This window comes from Archocentrus centrarchus, chromosome 7, assembly GCF_007364275.1.
Source record: "Archocentrus centrarchus isolate MPI-CPG fArcCen1 chromosome 7, fArcCen1, whole genome shotgun sequence".
Taxonomy (NCBI): domain Eukaryota; kingdom Metazoa; phylum Chordata; class Actinopteri; order Cichliformes; family Cichlidae; genus Archocentrus; species Archocentrus centrarchus.
The window spans coordinates 16,115,489-16,139,945 of record NC_044352.1 but is presented as its reverse complement, the minus strand read 5'-3'; the positions used below and the strand labels follow the sequence as shown (position 1 = coordinate 16,139,945).

The 24,457-nt window shown below is 39.8% G+C and overlaps 1 protein-coding gene across 1 annotated transcript; it reads right to left on the bottom strand.

Annotated features, from left to right (window-relative positions):
• Nucleotides 1–5,884: 5,884 nt before the first annotated feature.
• Nucleotides 5,885–17,205, bottom strand: prpf6 (PRP6 pre-mRNA processing factor 6 homolog (S. cerevisiae)). The gene is made up of 21 exons (XM_030734215.1): nt 16,975–17,205; nt 16,304–16,466; nt 16,029–16,147; nt 15,810–15,888; nt 15,168–15,344; nt 14,516–14,644; nt 14,301–14,395; nt 14,040–14,196; nt 13,632–13,794; nt 12,711–12,829; nt 12,380–12,598; nt 10,541–10,663; nt 10,326–10,447; nt 10,002–10,140; nt 9,751–9,870; nt 8,716–8,892; nt 8,391–8,524; nt 8,000–8,091; nt 7,409–7,523; nt 7,114–7,240; nt 5,885–6,855 (listed from the first exon to the last, which is right to left on the bottom strand). Exons 1-21 carry the CDS (start codon nt 17,160–17,162, stop codon nt 6,703–6,705), a joined length of 2,910 nt encoding a protein of 969 aa, XP_030590075.1. The 5' UTR covers nt 17,163–17,205; the 3' UTR covers nt 5,885–6,702.
• Nucleotides 17,206–24,457: the final 7,252 nt, after the last annotated feature.

Here is a 24,457-nt window from a genome sequence, read left to right as displayed (position 1 = left end):
GCAACATCTCTTTCGCTCCGGACGGAAACAGTGTCATATAACGCGTTTGTGTCCGTCTACTCTTACACAATAAATAAATAAATACATAAAATTAAGAAATTAAAACTTTTTTCAATTGTTTAGGTATAATACAATAATTAAATATATATTGCATGAACTGTGTATGTATATAATAAATTGTGCGATATTTATCTTTGTACTTCGTCTTCTTTCGGCTGTTCTCTGTAGGGGTCGCCACAGTGGATTATCTGCCTCCGTCTCACTATACCTAGAACCCTCCTCTGCATGCCCTCCTTCATTACATCCACGAATCTTCTCAGTGGTCTTCCTCTTTTTTCCTCCTACCTGGAAGCTCCACGTTCAGCATCTTTTGACCAATATACCCACTGTCCCTCCAGCATGTCCAAACCAGCTCAGCCTTGACTCTCAAACTTTGTCTCCAAACTGCTCAACCTGAGCTGTCCTTCTGATGTACTTCTTTTATAATCCTGTCCGTTCTGGTCACTCCCATTCAACTTTGTCACCTCTAGCTCAGCCTCCTGTGTTTCTGTTAGCGCCACCATCTCCAAACCACAGTAGGTCTCACTACCATCTTGTAAAACTTCCCTTTCACAATTGTTGCTATCCTTCTGTCACAAATCACCCCTGACACTCGTCTCTACCCACTCCACCCTGCCTGCACTCTCTTCTCCGCCTCTCTTTTGCTCTGTCCGTTGCTTCTGGATGGTTGACCACAGGTATTTACAGTAATTTACCCGCACCGCCTCTACTCGTTGCATCTTCACCGTTTCACCTGTGTCCCAGCATGTATTATTATTTCTCTTTTTCACATTTTGCCCTTTATTGTGTCATTGCTATGGAAGTTTGTTTCCACCAATGAGGGAAAAATACAGGCAGAACTAAGTCAAAATTTCGAGTTACGAAGTGTCTCAAAATTATATTTAGCCATAATTTCAAACTAACTAACCCAAAATTTTCCACTTCTTCGTTGGAAGGAACAAGCTTCAATATGTTTCTATTCCTTAAATTTTATTTTTTTTTCATTTTAATGCATGGCATTTGGTAAAGCTACCATTTATTCCTTAATAATGATTTAAAAACTTTTAAAATCACTTTTTGTAAGCCGTTTAATTGTTTTTAACAATGTTAATAAGTGTAATAATAACAACTACATGGTGTCTTTGCAGAAAGTCATGAATCAGACATGTATAAATTTTATTATGCGGCATATACTCAACATTTCTGACAGAAAAACACTTTGAGTATAATGACATGTGGCTTGAAAATACAAAACATAACAGTTTGTAAAACAGGAGAAACCTTTAAAATGTTCTAGAAGTATCTGAAGGCACTGTGGATCATTTTTAGCTTATCTTTACTTACTATAAAGCTTCCATATAACAAATAACAATGCTGACATGCAGAGACTGGTGTAGCTTTAATACACAAAACACTGAGAACTTGACAACAGTACAAATTACTGACTTTGCTTTTGAAAAACAGCTGTCTAAATACAGTCAGCGATTGGACACATGTAATATTAGCTATTTGTAGCAGTGAACATGTGTAAATTCACTTTATGTCTTCATGAGAGAGTATCACAGGCTTACAGAAACCAGAGAGACGCATTTCCTACTTTGAAAGCACAGGTACACTTTGAAGTTTCTCCCAGCAAGTGATCAGCGCCTTGATAACTCGGATTAACCTCATCCTTTTTCTCTTCTTCCCTCGTATTTTCTGGACAGCAGAGCAAGAGGCTCTCTTTCCCTGAAAACATGCAAAAGAAAAATAACACAAGACTTGTTTAGCTTATTATTTCACTGTTTCGTGGTGTTGATGTTGGGAGCTTTGAAGCTGAATTTTAGCTCAAAGTCATCTTACCAAGTACTGCGGACTGCAGTTCTGAGCAATAAGCTGTTCCATGCTCTCAACTGGTTTCTCCAGATCAGATTGCTTCTTGCCACTCCTCTGACACCGCATCTGCTGTGTCATACCATAGATGGAAGCCAGGATGCGATGTGCCTGCCATGAGATAACAGCCCAAAAGTGTAGAAAATGAAACAGTCGAAAAAGTCCATCTAGCTTATCGGCCGAAGGTTGAAAACTTTCTCTATATTCGCCCTTGAATGTAGCAGAACATGCGTCAGGGTCTTGTTATTACCCTGTCCATGGTGCTGAAAGTGTGCCCGGTGTTATGGCATTTACCTTTTCTGAGGGACAGGGATCTCTCTCTTTGAGTCTACTGAGTGAAACAGTCAAATTCTGCAAAAGAAATAATCCAATACAGAGTTATTTAAGAAATTAATTTGGCTCGTCGGCCAAAATACAAAATAAAGCGCTTGATTTGAAGAGCTAACACTGGAGGGCAGCCTATCACATGCTATTCAAGCACAATTCCCAAAAGTTTCATGACAGCTGCAACTGATTCCAGTAAACTAACATTAAATGTTAGGTTGGCATGTCGGTAAATAGAATCCAATATAGATAGTAATTTAAAAAAAAAAATCTACCAAAGTCAGTTATGAATTACAATATTATCCTGTTGTCTTATCAGAAAATGCTATCATACCAGATTCTCCAGCTCAACGACGATGACTTCTCTGTAGGTGTTCAATATTTCTTTATAGTTACATCTACGTTTCCCACAGGAGTAGGTCAACAAGACAGCCACCAGGACACTACGGAGCAGAGTTCCGGTCAGACACTATGAAAGACAGGAGTGTTATAACTCTTCATAAGAAACAACGGAAAACAGACCATGAATCATTGCTCAGCTTGGCTCCCTCTGAGGTGCACAGTGCGTTAAAAGCATCTGTCATGACATCATGACCGAAGCCGAAATAGCCCCATTAATACACACTCATCATCATCAGCTCATTTACTGCGTAAATACGCACCAGATGTTAAAACTCTGCTTACCATTTATCATGTTTTTCTGCGGGATCTTCAGACGAGCAAACCCATCTCTAGTCGTGACCGGCTTCGCTCATGGTAAGCTCCAAACTCCCCCCCACCCCCGCCTCAGTACTTTTGCACTACCTGTAGTGGACAAGTTAACACGGCAACGGGTAGACTTCCGATGTGGCGCTCCGTGGTTTCCAACATTACCAAACTGACTGCTGCTCCTATTTCCTTCCCCGTCATGGATTACTGGCGCCGGGCTTAGGATTTCACCAAACTCCAGTCCGATCAAGTCAAGGACAACTTCTGCAATCAATCATTTGCCTCCATCCTTTCGGTTTCGTTTGAAAAATACGGCGCAGCATTTATCCAAACCACCAATTCAAGCTTCCGACGGCTTGTTGTGACAGCAAAAATCAGGCTACAACGTAAGAAAAAAAACAAAACAAAACAAAACACACACACAAAAAGACTCCCACAGAGAACAGTCAAAGCTTTGACCCTGCATGGGAACTGCATGGGAGGATGAATGCGTGTGACTCTTGGAGTGAAAGTGTGGGAAATCACATCTTTTTTTTTTTTTCCTTTTTCCTTTTTTTAAAAGAGTGCAGTCAGTTTGATTTGACATTTAATTCACAACAAAGACAAAAAAGTCTTAGAAACCAAATTGTTTGGGGGGGAAACAGTGGAAAGTATTTTTAAACACATTTCGGGAAAGATATGTAAATAAGGTAAAATTATCGCTGCATGAAAAGTCACGGGATAATCCTTGACAACGAGTTTATATACACTGTCAGGTCTTTCTAAACAGACATAGCCGAATCTAGACCTCTAACAAATTTATGTGAACAAGACATGAAAATATAATTACATAAAAATTCAATGTTTTTAACAAACACAACGATAGATAAAACATCCTGAAGTGTTCAGTCAAATCATACTTAAATCATACCCTTTTTTCCTTGCTTACCATGCCTACCAAAAGCATTCATTTATTCTATAAGTTTAACACGAGCAAGGACTAAAGTCAGACTTTGGACATTAATCAACATATTTTTTGATCTTATAACACATTTTTAACCACTTTCTCTGTGACGCATGAACAGTTATTAGAATTCACCTGTGTGCCAAATCCCCAAACTCAGCTGATGGAGTGCTGGTTTGCAGTGAGTTTCACTTCATTAAAACTCCCACAGGCATCTGAAGAGTGACTGAACAGCTTGAGCAGCAAGTAAGCAAAATAACAACTTCTTGTCAAACCATTAGAGACTAAAGTTAGGTCACTTTATTATTATTATTATTTACAAAAACATATTCAAGTTAGTGTTATATAATAAACATGGGTTGAAAGTACAGACTCTCAACTTTGAGTCAAAAATTGTACTGCTGAAGAATTACAACCATTTTTCAGTCTCCTATTTTCAGAGGCTCAAGTGTAGTTGGATATTTTAACATAGAATTGCTTCCTCCTTTTAGATGTTTAACCCAAGCTTTAAGTTTTTTAGGAGTCTTTCTGCCTTCTGTCACACTAGCAACCAATGAAACTGGAAAGCATGCATGCCTATGCGTCATACTGCCTCCGGTCCATTTTACAAAAGATGCTGTATGCTTGGATTAGGAGTTAGTAGACTGCCACGTCAATCTTTTTTTTTGTTCCATCATTCTGGTAAAGGTTGAGCTCAGTTTTATCTGTTCAAAGAATGCTGTTCCCAAACTGCTCTGGCTTTTTCAAATATTTTCCCGGGGTGAAGTTTTATCCTTCCTTTCTGGAATGGTTTGAACCTTGCGGATAACTCCCTGTATCTGTACAATTAGAGCCTGATGGATTAATCGGTGGGCCGATATTACAGGCTAGTATTAGCTATATGTCAGTCTATTGGTATCAGCATTTATAACAGCTGATAAATGAAAGAGAAATGCCCTTTAACTATGAGTGTTCATATTACATTGTCTGTCCACCAGAGGGCACTCTGCAACTTCCCTATTCGCAAGAGTACACACACGCACAAACAAGTCACAAACGCAACCATTTGATCCGAGCAGTGTCGGGATTCAGCATAAACAAATAAATAAGTATTTGCACATAACAAACATTTAGGGAAATCTGTTCATGTTTCATGCGTCTGATAGAAAGAAAAAAAATATCGGCCAATATATCGGAATATCATGTTTTTAAAATCACCAAATATCAGTATCGTCTTAAAAATCTTATATCAGTCCAGCTTTATTTACAATGGAAAGGATCCCACGATCATCCACCGCTGTTGTTTTCCATGGATCTCCAGGCTTTATTCTGTTGCAGAGTTGACCAGATGTGTTTGTTTTTTGGTCCCCAGAATAAACCAAAGTATTGATTTGGCCTCTTCTAATGCTCTCACTATGTTACTGACAGAGTTGTATTGTTTTTGCAGTAGATATTTGGTCTTTCTGTTTAGCCTGTACTTAAGGGCTCTTTTGGGAGCATATCCTGGGTTCAGAGCTGCGATTTCCAAATACAACACTTGGAAGCAACTCATGACCTTTTACCGCCTTAACTTGTGAAGAGAGAAAAAAAACCAAAATAAACTCACACAACTAAACTTTTGAGTTGACTGGAAAAATATTGGACTGGTTGTAACTCAAAAGTAGTATTGGAGACCCCTTGAATTAAAGTCTGCTCTTTGAGTCAATATTTATTATTTAACTGTATCTCCAATGTTTTACTACATATTTGGTAACGAAAAATTGTAACTGTCATGTATGTACAAACAATGAAAGCTGAATGTTACATTTCATTTTTCTAAATCTCCAACTTAATCACAACCAGGAAACAAACACATTCATTCTCACCTCACGTCTCATGCCATAGCCCGTCATGTTTATCTTAGGTTGGCATTGCTACTACCTAACAAGCAGAATACCAGCACTGACCAGTGTGGGCCAGAAATAGTTAAGATGGGAGAGACACTGCATAGATCCAAAGTAAAGACAACTGCAGACTTACTATGATGCAATCATTTATTTCATAAACCTGAAAGTAACATTTTATATTCAACAATGTGCTAGAAAAGTGGATTTAGGAATGAATGAATCACTAGAATGGGTGTTTTTCGCTTTAATTATTCAATGCGCATACCACAGCTGCTTACTGGACTAGATGATTCATCGGCTGCATCTTCATGGCAGAGTTGCAAAGAAAACACAATGTATTATTTGCCAGGAGGCATATGGGAACTGAAGCAGCAATTCAACGTTTTAGCAAAACAAAACAAACCTCCCTGAAAGAAACTCCAGCACGATGCATGTTCACACCAACATCAAACTGAGCATGACCCGAGAGGTTTAAATGATAACAGAAAAATGCTGTGAAATCTGATAGGGCACCTTACACTACATGTCTTCAAGCACATTTAGGGGAGGGTTTACTTCACAAGACAAGGATTTTAAAGAAGCCAAATAAGAATAGCTGAGCACAGACTATGACACCCCATACAGACAGATCCCAAACATATCCACAAAAATCCCACATTGCAGCTAAAGGTGTCCTTACTGCATATTAAAATGAAAAGGGTCACGATCAGTCACTGTGATTTTCAGATTTGAATCTTAAAAACATCCACAGCTCTCTCGTCACTTTGACATCAAATCATTACTTTCTGTTGATATATACAGTAACAAGGGTGGTAAGGGTGTGTGTGAATACTTTAAATCTATCAGAGATGAACAAGTCCTGGTAGAGAACAAGCATGTTGATAGCTGTTCCCTCTTACATTGGAAACTGCCAGAGTCCTCCAGGTGTTTTCAGTCCAAATTTCCCCACTCTCAGAATGTGTTCTTGATCTTGCTGGCTACCTGTGCTAAGATCTCTCCTGTCTTCTTCTGCCAGTTTAGTACATGTTTGGACTCGGCACACCACAGCTCTCCATGGCGGGGCTCTGCGTTCTCACAGCGCTTTCGCACCTCTTCCTGCTGCTCCTGATGAATACAAAGCAGTGAAGTTATACAACCATACAACAATACACGCACCAGCCACACAAACCATTTTTGGAACTAGCTGTCACAACACCTGGAGAATAGCCTGGACTAACACAGAAGCATGTTAGATTAATTGGTCAGAAAGAGGTCAGAGTACTGAGGAAACCCACATGGGTACAGGAAGAACATGCAAACGCCACACAGAAATCTTCTTAATACATCAACAGTGTAACACAAGTCAAGACAGCAGATCCTTACCTCTGTGCCATGCTGCAGCTCAAACTTGTAGAAGAAACCCCAAGCATCCCCCAGATCTGGCTCAATCTTTACTGTCCTGAGGAACCATTCTCTGGCTTTGGTGATCTTACGCTCACTCCAGAACAACCTGAGATATGTAAAAAATAAATAAATAAATAAATTGCATTTCAAAACCGTAAGCAGTTCATACAGAAAGGTTTGCTGACTACAATACCAAAACTTTAATGCCTTTTTATACTGCAGGTTATCACTGAAAGCAAGGAAAGTGAAAAACAGTGAAAAATTCCAGTCGTACTTGGCTACAGCTAGCAAGACATGTGGATCATGTTCACACTTCTTCAAAGCATCCACACTCTTCGTCTTCCTCTGGGGCCTGGCCTCCAAAAATACTGCCTCAGCCCACAAGATACCTTTGAAGGAAGAAAATGGAAGGGAATTGAAATATAGAGACTCCAAAAACCAGCTTTAAAGTAATCCTTTTTATGAGTATTAGAGTTCAACCAGCAATCCAGGAAACATTTTCAACACTACAAAAAAGTTTTTTCACTCTAATTTGCAGGTGCTGCATGATTTATGTGGATTTATTTGGGTTGGATGTCAACCAAATTATCCAGAATATATATTTTTCCAACAGGCAGAACAATAAACAAAAGTGAGTCTGCATAAAGGTGAAGTGCAGAGAAAAAAACAGCTAAATGATAAAGAAAAAAACTTCACAACTATTATTTATTTGTTTTTACTTTTAAAAACTTTGAAAGATTTTAAATTATCCATAGACATCCTGGCATAAAACCAACTGACTGTATATAGTTTTTAGAAAAGCTCAGTTCCTTTTAAAATCAAACATAATCCAACTAATAAAGGTTCCACAGCATTATATACACACCTGAATTCGGGCACTCCTGCAGGGCTTTGGCCATCAGTGTGTTGGCAATGTTCTTCAATCCGGCCCTGTACTCCAATCTGACTGACTCCAGCCTGATTAATAGGATCACATTAACATCATTTTAGATGGCTTTATTTCAGAATTTATGAGAATAGTTGGGATAACGCACATTCTTGATTTGCCACTAATGTCAGTTTGGGTTGCTGTGCTTTTGCAAAATCAAATTACGCATGCACCTAGCTTTAGACTCACAAATATAATATTCCAATTATAACTTTACACATTTTCAAAGTTCAGAGTGAACAAAATAAAAGAAATCACGTGCATATGCTAAATACAGTGCCTCTACAGGTGAACTCTTCCTTACGCCACACTTTGTGTATTTTCTTACCACAGCTCAGGAGTTTGGGGGTTCTTGAGTCGCGCCTTCTCGAGGATTGCTCTGGCTCTGGTCAGCTGTCCCACTCTCTCTTCCAGACGTGACAGCAGCAACCACAGAGGCACTGAGTGGGGACACTTTTTCAACTGTAGCAATAGGAAAAAAAAAAAAACATTAACTCCTACTCTGGCAGCTAATGATACACTAATTTTCACTGGAAACACACACAAAAAAAACAAACAAAAACACTTTAAACTGCAGCTCTTTAGAGCCCTTGCATCTGTGGTTAATCCAGTACCCAAAGAAACCTGTGCTCCAAACATAACTCCCTCCTTACCCCTTGGTTATAGGCCTCTCTCGCCTTGTCCATATTTTCACACTGCTCCTCAATTTGGCCTCGCATCATCCAAAGCTTAGGGAAGTCCTCGTAGTGCTTCAGGGCTTCGGTGCACAATTCCTGGGCAGCTTCTATGTTTCCCAACACCCACTCCAATTTCACTGACTTCATAAATACCTGTTGGGATTACAAATCTAAATTACACATTAGAAGTCCCCTTTCAAATTGCCAATGCAAAGTAATACACTTGAAATAGAATAATGTAAACACTGAAAATGCTTTGTAGTTAATGCCAGTGCATCCAAGTCCATAGCTTATCAGCTTTCAAATTTATCAAATGGCATCATTCTAGTTTATTGCCTAAACACTTAACACTAAAAAGTTCTTATCTGATGGGACAACCAGATAAGAAACGGGCTCTCTTACATCTGTCAACATACAACAAAGTGAAAAGGGAGTGTTGTCAGGTCACCTGACATATAGAGTGATGGTTTAAAAGCTCGGCTGGCAACATCTGTCAGCATGAATAGTACTTAGTGTTGTGATGTGTAGAAACCCTACAAGCCTGAACCTGAGAATGTTTTCAGGAACAACCTGAAGGAAAAAGCACTATTTTGCATAGAGCATTGGTTTAAAAACAGAGAAGCTAGAAGAATGAACTCTTACACTTCAATCAGCCATCTAAAATGGGTCTGAGATCAAATAATACAATAATTACTTGATGAAAAACACAATGTAGTGGTACAGAGGTTCAAAGGAGGTGGTCAAAGTGAAAGGACAATGCAAGAGCAGTTACACTCTCTACAAGTGACATGAGATAAGCTGGCTAACTTGATTTCATCACTCTTCTAATGAAACTGCTCACTTTTCTTTGACATCTTTTAGGGTAGTTTTAAAATCCAACAAAGTATTAATAGTGAAGTATTATTAGTAATAATAGTATCAATCAGGACACCACGTTTCAGTTTTTATCCTTATCTAGAGAGTAACCCTCACAAACGTTTCCCACTCTCAACTCCACACAGTCGCACTTACCCTGGCAGTTGGTGCACTGCTGCGGGCCTTGGCTAGCAGTCGACGGGCTCTTTCATACTCATTATTCTCAGACTCCAGTTTGACAGCAGCCAGCCAGATCTCTTCACTGTTTGGGTTAGCCTAGGAAAACAAACAGAGGAGGACAGAGAGTGGGGAGAAGTAGAAGAAAGAGGGAAAACAGTTAGACATAGGTACACAGATTGCGCTAATATTTGACATGCTGTATCTACAAGTGAATGCTTTTGTATTACCTGGAAGGCCAGAGCAAGGATACTTCTGGCTGCTGGCACATCCTCAGCAAGCCACTTGGACTTGGCACCCATTAGCCACAGTACCTCTGCTTTGGGGCAGTGAGCGACAGCCCTCTGAAGCAAAGCCTCCAAGGACTCCCTAAGAAATGCAATGACAAGTAATGGATGAGGGGAATACGGCAGCCATTGATAAAGCACAGAGCCAAAGAAGATCATTAAGTATAGTGATGCATGGGTCTGTTAAAGCCATATAAACATCTGAGGTAAAACAGCAGCTGTCACTGTCTGATTACTAATGTTTGTTTGAAAACCAAAACTTGTCACCTGGTGCCATGGTTTTTCTCAAAGTAGGCAGCTCTAAGCCAGACACTTTTTTTACTGGGGAAAACCTGCAGAGCATGGGCATAGATGGCTCTGGCACACTCCAGCGCTCCATGGGCCACACACTGAGGCACAAACAAACATCTCATAGTTAAATTAAACTAACAGAATGTGAGCATATTTAAAAAAAAAAAAAAAAAAAATCTATCCATACTCACACTCTCCGCATCCTCCATCCAGGTGTGTTTGCGGTCCTCCTCCTCAATGCCAATCCCTATGACAGCCCTTATCACGGCCTGGCAGGTAGCCACACTGCCTGCTTTGTCACACTCCTCTGCATCCTGCAGGCCAAGAACCAGCATTTAGAAAGATAGATGGCAAGGATGATGATGAAACGATTTATATGAAAATATTTCTACGTTAGAAACATCATTTACCACTGATGTCAGAAACCCTGCAAGTTTATAGATGATCAGTTTTTTTTTTTTTTAATAAGGGATTTCTCTGCAAAGATAAGCTGACAGATATATAAGCTAACACTCACGGTGAAAAGGAAAGAAAATGCCACTGGCAAAAAAAAAGCCATGTAGTTAAGGGAGATTAAAAAAAACAAAAAACAAACAAACTACGCAAAAGAGGTTTTCAGTTAAAGCCAGTGATTGCAAAACAGCTATGAAGTGCACTAAAGAAAACATTAGTCACAGTGCTGGATTGTATTGTTCTGCATCCAGATTTAAGTATACTGGCATCTCTATGAAGAACTATAAGTTTCTGTCTGCTCTTTCTTTTCTCAACAACCATTCATCTGCTATGCAACTATACTTGACAATTAAATTGCTGGGGACCTGAGGGCGTGCAGTGTTGACTTTAAAGTTGTTTGGATAAGTGTTCTGCATATTTTGGTTAAAAGTTCTTTTCTCTTCATAACAGTCAAACACGTTACATGTAAACAGGCAACACTGTGAAGCCTTTAGGGGATTCCTGTTACATAAATCTTAAATAAATCAACTTTCACACAAACAGGTCATCTTTGAGAGGTTTTAGTTTGCCTTTGCAAAGGGCTCAAGCAACAATGCAGAGTGGAAGAGCAGCCTGCACAGCTTTTGACAAAGTAGAATAACAAGAATTAACAAGTATAGACCATGCCACGGTCACGTAATACAGTCAGAAAATTCCATGCAATTTGTAATTTGTACAGTTTGATATATCTTTTAAAAGATTATATTGAGATAAATATGATACTGCAGAGCTTTCCATTCAGCCTGGGAAGCTTGGCACAGAGAAGGGGAGAATCTTAAAATTTTCCATTACACTCCTGAGGGCTCTAAAAATCCCTTTAGGAGTGCCTTTTAGTCTTTCACTCTTACAATGAACTTTATGACACACAAATTTTCATCAAATTTTTCATCACCAACCGTCCACCAACGTCATCATCAGTCACTTGGCAACAGATTGTAAACTAATTGGAGCATTTTTAGGGACTAAGTTAACATGAGTGGCACTTCATAAACGGGCATGTGTATGTTGTAAAATGATGTTATGATGAGCTTTACTATTTAGGTGTAAAGGGCCCGGTCATTTGCCTGGCCCCCGGCCCGGCTCTGATTTGTTCCGCTAGTGTCCACAGCTATGGCTATCTGCTGGCCTTCAGATAGAATTTAAGTTTAAGGCACTTACATAACGGCTTCTGACCTGGAAGCTACATCATTGTGTTATACTGTCTATGGTTTCTCTTCCTTTAACATCACAGTTTAATGGGGCAGACACTCAATTACTCACCTTACAGGTTTATTCAGTTTATTTAGATAAAACCAAGCTATTTGGGTTCATGAGCTGATCATAATTCAAAGGCACTCCTCTGTTCAACACAAAAGTGCAACTTAGTTTTAATGCTTGTGATAGTTCAGTCTGGTTATGTCTATCATTTGGGATTTTTTTTTTTTTTATGATAACAGATACAACCTGTTTACTTATATTTATTATCTTTAAGAACAGGAATCCTGCCCTCTCCATCTTCTCCATCATTTCAGAGAAAGCAAAAAGCAACAGAAACAAACCTGTATCCATTGTTCTCTGTTGATTTCCACGCCATTGGCACGCAGAGATGTGATGGCTCGGTCAATGATCTTGTCCACCATCTGAGTGTTACCATTGGCCTCCTCCAGCTTTGCAGCAGTGATCCAGATGTGGCGATCGGTGGGAATATTCTCTCGAGCTTTGTTCAGGACGCGACGGGCATTCTCATATGTCTCTAGCCGGGCCAGTGCCAGCCACAGCTGGAGAGGACACAGAAGTTAGTCGTAAAGGTAGGTGCACATGTTCATATACTGTGCTGCACTCTGAGACAATCAGTCCAATTTACATGATGGGGAAAAGTTCTAAGTGTACCTCCACACTTGTAGGGCAACACTCAACAGCTCTGCTAAGCATGATCCTGGCATCTTCTGGCTCCTCCAGTTCAACAGCTGTCTTCCACAGTCGAACTGACTTGGACACATTTTCCAGGGCTAAGAGAGGAATAGTTAAACAAGTGCTTCTTATTCTGAGTAACTTAAATGCAAGAACTCTGTTTTAACAAAGATCCTATAGAGTTCAGAGAACACACACAAAACAAAAATAAACACTAAAAAGCATATTATTTGTAATAGTCACAGTGTTGGGTGGGAAGGCACAGTGTTTTACATGTAATTGAGAAAAGTAGAGTAAAGGCAACTGAACATGTAGAGGCGGAGTAAGCCCTTCCTCAGAGGAAGCACTGATCCATCTCTGTCAGTGGGGTATGCTGCTGGGAAGTATCAATAAGTATTTGTGTGTGTGTGTGTGTGTGTGTGTGTGTGTGTGTGTGTGTGTGTGTGTGTGTGTGTGTGTGTGTGTGTGTGTGTGTGGATGTGGATGTGCATGCGTGCGTGTGTAAGTTAGGGCACTGACACCATGGTTGAATAGGGTGACTGGCCGTGACAAGAAGCCAGAAACACAGCTGCCAAATGTAACTGTGATAAAAATCTTTTATGCAATCTCATGTGTAAAGGAACTGAGCAGTTCTGTGTGGGTGCTTTTATAAGAAGATGAACAGATTGAGACTGGTCTTGAATTTTGGCCCTGCAGAAATTAAGTGTCTTCCTTTTGGCAGAGAAACAGTTCATTCTTAAATGAACTGCTGGGAAGGTACATGAACCTCTGCTCGTAACATCATAAAAGCAACATCACTTTCTTTCAGTCTGTATAAACACAAAAAAAGAACAAAACAAAAAAAACAGTACAAAAGGTTATTTTTTTAAAAGACTGCAGGGGAATAAATTACAGCCTTACCCTTCCTGAGGACTCGTTTCTTAGCTCTGACGTCTGTCTCCAGCTCTGCAGCTCTGATGTAGATGCGGACAGACTGCGGTAGGTGACGAACAGCCTGGGCTACAACGGCTTTAGCTGTGTCACCAGGTTGGAGCCTGGCTGCCTCCAGCCATACATCCTCACTCTGGTTAGCGGGGAGAAATACTTATTTAAACAGGAGCGCAGGATTTTTTTTCCTCCATCTGCAACTTATTCATGTAGTAATATTATATCTTTAAGTAAGTGGCAGTGTAAACTGTTATAGTATTAGAAATATTATAATACCATATTCAGGGAAACATTATCTTAGAGATTATATGTTTAATTTGAACAAAAATATTGTGTTCTTTGTCATTTGACAGATTTAAGTGACTGTTCATCTTTCTTTACCTTAGGACACATCTCTGTGCCTTTCATGATTAGGTTTCTGGCCACCTGCAGCTTGCCAGTCACCTCCTCCAGCCTGGCAGAAGCAATCCAGGCAGGTGGGTGATGGGGATTTGTTTCTCTCACTGATTTTAGCAGCAGACGAGCCTTTTTGATGTCACTGGACAAGCGGAGACATAAATAAACAAACACATGCACGCACATGGCAACATATTTTACACAAATATGGCTTATGACAATCTAACATCGGCTGTATGTCTCTACCTGATATCTCCTCCATAAGTGGGGATCATGGAGTTGAGATCTGTCAGGTAACCCTTGGGATCCACTACTGTCTGTCCGCTCACTGAGTCAGACACCTGAATACAGATAACATGTAGACACAGCAGATAATAGTTATTTCTATCAGTATAATGACAGCAGCATGAATCCTAGAAGAAAGCAAAAGTGAAAGTTGCACAAGGTGACGCATCATTTACCTGGCTGAGCCTCATATCCATGAGTGTGTTTCTGGCCTGACCAATTTTCCTCATATCCAGTTCTCCCGTCCCTGGTGTCATCAGACCAGGTGTCATGCTTCCTGGGTATGGAGTGTTCAGACCTCCCAGCTAGTAGAGATGAAAAACAATGAGAGCAATGCAGTCTGTGTGAAAATTTTGTAATGGCACGTTTAAAAAACTCTTGAAAAAGAAGCCTAAATCATATGACACTGTTCTAACCCCTGCAAAATACTATATGTGGAAGAAAGCCAAGCAATGGCTTTCCTCTGCTGCAGTCTATACATTTCAAATACTGTCAGCTTTTTCAATCAGCGGGCCATTTTCAATTCATAGATGTTATGCTATTTGCATACACCACACAAAACAATGAACCTGCCCTTTCACATTGCATTTTAAATGATGACAGAGCTCCTGTGACCAATTACTGAAGCAACAGGTGTCTGTTTTGTTGCATGGACAAAAACTGAGTAAACTGTAGTAACTGAAGAGTGATCTTAAGAGTTTCTTACAAAGAGATATCCTGACTCCTGCTGGGGCATGCTGAAATTACACCCTGAAGTTTAGTGAAGTGCACTTTTATGTGAATATGAGTTACACAAATCATTTCTATTTGTATATACAGTATACTGACCCCTTGCAATGGGTCAACAGAGGTGTGGTTCTCGCCGCTCTGCAAATGTTTGGAGAAGAAGCTGTCAGGGACAGGGGTGAGCTTTTCATAGCGTGGATTCCTCTGGCGCTTGTTCCTGGCATCTCCCACTTCAGGAATGCTCAACCATTCCTCCTCTGAAACCTCTGCAAGTTTCCTCTGTGAAGAGATGGGAAAGAAAAACAAATGATGAAAGAATCGAATGTGAGCAGAGCTTTTATTTTTTTATTGTTTGATCATGCATACGTGCTAATAAGGCAAAATGCACCCAAACACTTTAGCGAAGTGAGAGTTAGTTGCGCAAATATCTGAACTGATTAAAACACAAGTCCTCAGAACACAAGAAGAAAAGGAAACACTGTGTTTCAGAGATAAACTTGCAAGGCTACCAGGCTATGATTGAACTTAATCTTACTGAAAGATCTTAGCCCAGGCCATTAATGTTTAAAAACCATGAATTCAGAGACAACAACCAAAGAACTACATTGTATAGTGTGACCCTATTACTCTGTACATATGATAATAAAGCCACTGAAATCAAAATGCATTTGTTTTGAGCGCAGGAAGAAGACAACTGAGGAATTATTAAACGGGGATTTGAGATATTAGGATTAATTTTCATACTTTCAAATCTGAGAACTGCTGTTGGATTTTTGGTCGCTCCATACGGTATTTCTCAATTTCCTCCTTTTCTCTCAGCTCCCTAAAATACAAAGACAACCATTAACAAAAGACTCAATTTCAAATCCATATTATATTTAAAACAAATACACTGTGCAGTGATCAGGTGGGAAAATATTATTTTATCCTAACACTAAAGTGGGAAAAAAGACTCTTTGTAACCTTCTTTCTTTGCGTCTTTCATCCATCCTCTTGTCCAGCGCTGCATATATAGCATCGGCTTCCTCGTCATCTTTCTCATAGGGTCCACTTGAGAACAAGCTTCCTGCATAACCATTAAACTACAAGAAAAAAAAAGGTAAAGCAAGACAAGATTATTAAAATAGCTGCTCACACAAGTCTCTAAGTTGAAGAACTCAACTTAGAGACTTGGACTAGACTGATCAAATCCTTAAAAAGATGATCTTTATGTTCAGCTTTAGACAAATTGCAGGCACCTCATCATAGTTGGTGTCATTCAGATCTTCATCATCATCATCCTGGCTCTTTTTCATCTGGTCCCCGACCGTCCTCTTTCCAGGGGGTGCATGCCGGTCATCCACTGGATCATTGGCATCACGAGCAGGACCGATATCTGATCGGGTGGTGAAACCAGTAGCACTGGAGGGAAAAACATCAATTTAAAAGTGACATAAATACGCACAATCTCGCCAAAAGTATAGACTGAGCTGTGTATGCTTTTCTATAACACAATGACAAACTTATCCATGCTTATAAACACTTTTTCGTTCACTTTTAAAGGGAGCATTCTAAATATTAAATTGTGCTGGCTTGTCTAAAACAGATTACATTTTAGATGAATAGGTATCTAAGCAGAACAGATTTTAAAATTTAATTTAAGCCAGTTCAAAGTTTCTCTCACATTTAATGAGTAATTAAAAGTTATTTAAGTAACTAGTTAAAAACTTCTTAGGTTAGCCATAAGATCAACTTAAAACAACACATGACATGTGATTCATTTAATTAGCATAAACTACTGTCCGGTACTTAAATGTTACTCTTTATTAACTTGGGTTAATATGATATCTTTGCACAGCAGTTTGAAAAAAGAAATACAGCATCTAAACGGGACATCTGGCTAGCAGCATGTAGCCTTAAGTTAGCTCACCCTCTGCCGAGTCCGGGGACGTATCCCAGCGGAGCGGGCATCCCCAGAAACGGCTTCTTTTTTTTCCCCATGAGCGGAGAGGCGAGGGGCATTATCGGGGGCCCACCACTACCCCCGGCCGCCCCGGTGCCTCCCGCAGACGTTTTGGAGACAATTTTAGGGGCTTGTTTTGCAGCAGTACTAGCCATTATTGCTCCCACGACGAGACGACACACAGCCGGATAAACAACAGTCGTACTTCCGCTCCCTGAATAAAAAAAGAACGTCCCCGTCTTTCTAGAAATATCTGGTGATAGTAGCAACAGCGCCCCCACAGGACTGGAGCGTTAGTTTTTTTTTTTTTCGACTACATTAAATGTTCAGTTCAAAATTACTGGTATCAGGTTTGTATACAACATGCTTATTTTCCGGCTCTCGCTGTGACACTGTGTGAATGACATTATTTTTTTTAATTTATGTTTTCAGCAGATTGAGTTTTGCACAGAAGTCACAAGAGGGCACCACATCCTGAAAAATAATGCCCCTATGGAAATTTTACAACTGACTGAATTCAAAGGCGCTGTTGCATCATTGAAAGAAGGTCCTGGGTTTGAACCCAGTCTGGGGCCTTTCTCTGTGGAGCCTGTATTTTCTCCATGTGTCTGTGTGGTTTCCTCCCACAGTCCAAAGACATGCATGTTCAGTCAGTTGGTGATTCTAAATTGGCCATTAATGCAATTGTGAGTGTGAATGGTTGTCTGTCTCTATGTGTTAGACCTGTCCAGAGTGTACCCTGCCTCTCACACTATGGCAGCTGGGAAAGGCTGCAGCCCCCTGTGACCCTGAACTGGATAATAAGAAGAAAATGGATGGATGGTTAGTATTGCATAAAGTAACATCAGACTATATTTGTGTGACACATCCCAATAAGCTTCATATGTTTATTCTTTGATATTTGTACTTTATTCTCTTTAATGTAAATTACTTTTGCTAATACTACAAACATCAGGCCATTGCAGTTATTTCATTTATTTATTTTATGGTATCATTTTTTCCATGACAAAGTGTCATAAATGGACCATCCCACACCATGGGGCGTATGGCACAGCTTGTTTAATTTCGCCATCCCTTATAGCTTAAACAGTGCTCTTAAACAAAGCTACCCCCCAGTGAAACACCCTCACTGAAACACCCTGTGGCAAAAGGAGTAGAAGTGAATTTTTCAAAAAGAGATATTTGCATGCATACAGGCAATTGAACCTCTAACTTAGACATGTGCTAGTATATTACAGTCACAATTAATTCAACATCATGAGTGAAAAATTTCTATATTATCCTATATATAATGTGCTACATTCAAACTTGAGACAGGAAACTGCAGAAGTAATTACATATTAACATGACATTTCTGGGTTCCCTCCCATAAGATGAAATGAGGCTATAGGCTACAACACTTCGCTTCAATCACATTTAACGTCACTGATGCACAGTCTGAGCCTCGGCTCAGGCTTTTACATTTTTCTTCATTTACATCGCCTGAAGGGCAGACATTATATTACTCCCGGGAGAAGATGTTATGATGAAAATGGACTGTCAGGCACATTAGCAGATATATAGCTCACACAGGACTAATTTAAACATGAAGCGTAACTCAAGCCTTTATTTCATCCAGCTATTGTATTGCCTCTTTTACTTTCTCTGATTATTTCAATCATTGTTTGATTTCAACTGGATGCTTTTTGCAGTCACATGTAAAAATCAGCATGATGTGCAGCTTGTATTGAAAGGGAAAGGCAGTAAAGAAAACCTCATATTGCATGTCTGCATTGTCTCCGCAGTGCTGACCCAAAATCAAGGTCAGTCTCATTAATGATAAATAAATCGTCTTTAATGTGTTGGCCAATATTAGTGAAAGTGAAAATTTCTCAGAGCCTGATCCAAGCACGTGTGCACTTCTCTGATTATTTTTCCACAAGAACTAATTCATTTTTTCTCTGCTACATGAGTAGCAGTGACAATGAAATGACTAGAACAGGTGTCTCACATAATCTGACTTAAATCTTGATAGCAAAAGTATTTTTCCATAAGCATAAAGCATCCAGCAGGAATCCACGAACCTCCACCTCGCATGCAGACACAAACACATTAAAATCTGCAATTGTGATGGCAGTGGAAGCAGAAGATAGCAGATATCTGCTCTGGGGCTGGAAAGGCTGACTGAGTAACGGTGGTCTCGCCAGAGATCATGCTATCATCATTTCCTTTGATGTGCAGCCATAAAACATTTGGCAATGTTTCCTGTAAATGCAGCTGTAAGTTGGAAGCTGTGTCTCAAATGAATAAACTCTAAAAACTTCTTTTTGTTTTTGTTTACCTGCATCGTAGACAACTTGGCATCACGACACTGAAGTCCCAAAGGGTCTGATGTGACCTCTACAGTTGATCTGCACTGAAAACACACTTCCTATATATGCTTGCAAGCAATGAGGTCACTATAGAAACCAGGATTTTGATTGACACACCTTTTTTTAATTACACTGAGGGCATAAGAATACAGCCATTGTTATAGAAAGCCATTTCTGTATCCAAGCAGTTCTGAAAGGTAATAATTTCATGGCTCAGCCTATCTGTTTTTTTTTTTTTTTTAAACAAAGACTAATCACTTCATTTAACAGGAAAATGCATTTTGGATGATGGAGATTCACAAAATAATATCCCTAATTTCATAAACAATTTGTGATATGGTGATGAAATGATGCTTCAGAAAAATGTGTAATTGGTAGAATGAAGTGTGCTATAAACAAGTGAAATTATAACTGAGTTACTGTGAATATGATAATAGGTGTATTTCCATGCAAGCATACAGTAATCTGTGCATTCTTGCATGTTTATCCCTTTACGTGTGGGCCAGTTTGCATGGATGCATGAATGTTACAACAGATGTCTACAGTGTCGTGTACATAATGATAATGAATGCAGGTCTATAGCTGATGATACAATGATACCAAGAATTAAAAGACACAATATTTTAGCAAAAAGCAGCATGTTTATGGTCCACTAATTGAGAAAAGGCTGCTGTTTGGAAGCACAGGAGGGTATATGTCTATATGACAGGTTTATTGATATGCTTAATGCATCACCTCCAAGCACACACCTACCCACACAAAGACACACATCATTCATGCTGCCTTGAATTCATTGCGGGTTAATATTAGCTCATTATGTTTGATAATACTGTGTGGACAAAGGGGGGAAAAACACAAAATAGGACACAGACACAACCATTTTTCAACATATAAAAGTATTAAACACAATTACTGACTCTAAGCTGAAAGCAGTCTACCTTCACAATGCCTGATTTCATACGTGGAAGAAAGTCCTGGGAGGATAAATGATTTATTTAGAGCTGATTAGTGGCTGTTTATTATTCTGAAACAAAGAGAAGCGTCCTTGTGGAAGGACAACAGTAGATTCCTATTAGGGACTTCCTTTTGGAGTGGCCATCTAGAGTTGTTTTGGCCAGCAGATGTTCAAATAGAATTTCATTGATCCACTGAGTACAACAAAGCTTTGAATGAGAACAGTCCGATAATTAGTCTAAGGTAGCATCTGAGACACTGTAAAAAGGGGGGAAATAGGCGGAGGAGTTGGTGTTGTGAATACTAATGCATTGACAGTTCAGACAATCATGGCAAATGGACATTGTGGGCCACAGGTAATGATGCATCAGGCTAATTGCTATGTAAAGAAAAAGATCCCTTCCCCTCCCGTCCTTAAGCAGTAATGGGATCACCATGAGTCTGCTGGAGAAGGCTCGCATGGCCTATACACACACATGCCGTGTCGCACGTCTCCTTGTAGGCATTTAGTTTTTGCTCAGTGTGAGAAGAATGGGAGTATGTGAATTACCCTCGGTGTAGTTTGATAAGAGGTTTCTCATATTTTTTGTATTACATTTGACAGCTAACATGATCCAGAGTACAACTGATTTGTTTCCCTGATGGGTGAATAGATAAATGAGATTATTGAGTGAAGCTGTTCTCCTGCCACGTCGCCTGTTGTCTGCTTGAGACAGCGAGGTTATTTAGACACCGTGAATCAGTTCATGATGCATTCTGCTTTCTCTGAGAGAGGAGAGGAGAGGAGAGGAGAGGAGAGGAGAGGAGAGGAGAGGAGAGGAGAGGAGAGGAGAGGAGAGGAGAGGAGAGGAGAGGAGAGGAGAGGAGAGGAGAGGAGAGATAAATATAGTGAATGAGAGCATTCAGCCATTTCTTAGCAGTATAAAGTATGGGATAAACCTGGATTCTCTCCAATCACAAAGATCTCTGGGGACCAAACACAAAAGGGTCTTTTTATATATATAAAGACTAGATTACTGTAATATTGTTTTCTTGTCTCATCATTTCATGCCAGAAAATCTGACTTTGTATTTTCTTTCAGTCTTCTGCTCACAAGGAATTGTTCCCTTGAGAGCATAATAACAGACATAGTTAGCAAGACAATACAATGAGACTGAGGGATTTGTTTACTGCCCTGCAACCATGTGGGTGACAACACAAAGGATTCAAATGTAATTATTCTCTTATACTACTCATCTCTATCCACTGTGGGTCAATGAAAGAATACGTTCAACTATATTTTTGTGTACTTATTATGTATTTGTATATAAAAGCAGTAGATCTAGCTGTGCTACATGGAAACTGTCTTACTGGAATTTGTTTAAATATGACCCCATCTGCATAACCTAAGTTGGATTTTGTTACTACTTATCCTCACTACATATTATTACTATCGAACTATTTTTGAATTGTGCGATTACAGTTTTTCTCAGTCGCTTTGGTGCAGCTCTCACCTCAAGAACATCATTCTCACCGCTCTTAATGCAATTCTCAAGTCAGGAATGCATTTCCCACACATCCCACACGCCTTTCTCACTGTTTGCACACACGGTTATTGTGTCTACACATACTTCACTACTAAAGATATTTGTTACTGTGTTAATACACTTTTAACTTGAATCTCACAACTCATCAAAACAGTTTTTACTTTTGTCAGTCACAACTCTAGATCACTCAGTTTCCTGAATACTGTCCAGCACTGCATTAGTATTTTCAAACAAATTACTTCAAATTTTTTTCAAATATCGTTAGCCTCATAGCATAATGGCCTAAGTCATATTTTGGCAAAACTGAGATATCTATCCAATTGATTCTACAGTGTTTGCAAAGTAGAATTAGGCAGGTATCTCAATTTGGCCAAAATATGACTTAGGCCATTATGCTATGGGGCTAACGATATATATATGACAGCTACGATAGGCTCCAGCCCCCCCCCCCCCCCGTGAACCTGAACTGGATAAGCAGAAGAAAATGGATGGATGCATGGATGGATGGATGGATGGATAGATGGATGGATGGATCACAGAGTTGATGTGATTGCCTGACTTTACGTTTTTTGATTTAAAAAATGTTTTATTGTTTTAGTGTCTTTTGCACAGATAAGCCTGTGTTATAAAAATGCTTCAACTGTTTTGAGAACTGCATTAATAGTGGTGAGATTGAAGTGATCGAGAAAAAACTGCAATTAGTGACATTCAGCCACAGGCAAAGGATAACTGTGTTGTGTTACATAGAAAGATAAGACAAACAAGAACCAAGCTCTTCTGTAAGGGTCAAAGATCATTGCTGTGGTGTGGATTGAGGTCATGACCCCCATATGGTCAGCAGAGTCAAATCAAACAGCAGAGTTCGAGGAGGTTATTAAAGAGACAGTGACACTGTGCACATTTGCATAGGAGTGGCCACCATGAAAGAGTGAATGGAATCTGAATTGTGTTCCTTCCTTTCCTCCCTCTGTATATGCGCACATATACACGTGCATGCACACATTGGGTGCAGAGCAGGCAAAAAAAAAAAAAAAAAGGTAATGATCAGGGAGTTGAAAGGGGAATATATCTCTCAAATGTGTTCTGTCATCTTTTGGTCCACAACCGGAATAAATCTAGAAAGGGGACACAGCACTTTCAAAGGAGGCCTCTCCTCAATATGCACACAGAATTGCCAAATACTCCCCCAAGTCTTTGATTAGGAAAGCAGCTCAGGGCCACAACTTAACACTATAAAGTGGATTCCTCTCTATCATCTGCACTCATCTCAGTGGAGTAAATAGCTTCCTATGGGAATTCATTAGATTACTTTCACTTTCACCAAAAAAAAAAGCATCCCCTTTCAGATCAGATTAAGTATAGAGAGAAGACGACTCTTCTGTTTTACTGATATCCAACCTCTTTGAATCTTTTCTGTTTCTGAGCCATTTAGATGCACCCAAGGTTTATCCAGTCTTCTCTCAGCTACCCTTCTCTATCCATTTCACTGTTGTATTTGGCACCATTATTCCTCACTGCCAACTCAGGGACAGCCACTCACCATGACACCAGCTTTGGCAAGGCTGATGCCACACTCCACTATCAATAGCTTCTCTGTGCTTCTTGAGGAAGGGCTCTCTTTCTCCCTCGCTCTTTGAAGGGAGCCTCTAACACAAACCCAAGACACTCCTTTTTCATCATCAGCTGCAATCTGGCTGCTAGCAGCACAAGCATACTGTTTGCTGCTGTTGTTTTTGTTGTTAGGGTGTTCCATCTACTTTTCAAAAAGTGTATTTTTAAGTGGCGTGTGTGTGAATGCATTTGCTGCGGATACACTTAGATTGTGCAGGTGTTGCACTGTCCAAAGCAAAAGAACACAAAGAAAACAAATCACATGTGATGGCACAGCATTATCAGTAAAATTTTCATTACTTTGTGTATCACTTACACTGAATACTGTACAGTAAAATGTATGGAGACAAGCACTCTTTGAATCACCATCAGTCTAACCGTTCACTGATACTGCTTATCTCGCTAAATATGTTCTAACCAAACTCTGGGCTCCTGCTCCTGCTACAGACTGAAGAATGGATTCTAAAAAGTAATGAATGACTATAAACAGTAATACTTTTCAACCCCCTTTGCTACTATTCCCTTCTTTATCTACACGGACACACTTTTTTTCTTCACAAGAGTTGCTCATCCTTTAGCCGCTGTGTTGCTGTCACCTGAGACCCTATGGTGCTCAGCTAGTCTCTCCCCCTTGATCTCTGCTGGACCCATACTATTCATTATTCACCACACAGACCACCCTCTGAATTAAAGATGCAAGTGTTCACTGCTCAATTTTTTACATGACAAAATGTCCTTACAGGCATAGAGAACACACTTCTAAATTAAGCTCTGACTCTGTGAGTATGAGGCAGTGAATGCAAATATGTCTGTGTCTCTACTTGTGTGTTAACATTATGTATACCATAAATCTGCACTAGCGTGTGTGTGTGTTGGAGTGTGTAGCAGTTTCACTCCCAGTCAGCATGTATTTTGGTGAAGCCCTGATGGACCAGCTAGTCCTTTGTTCCTCATTGTTCACCCTTTGATGATCCAGTGCCTGAGCTCTGGGGAGGGCCCTCATCTTCT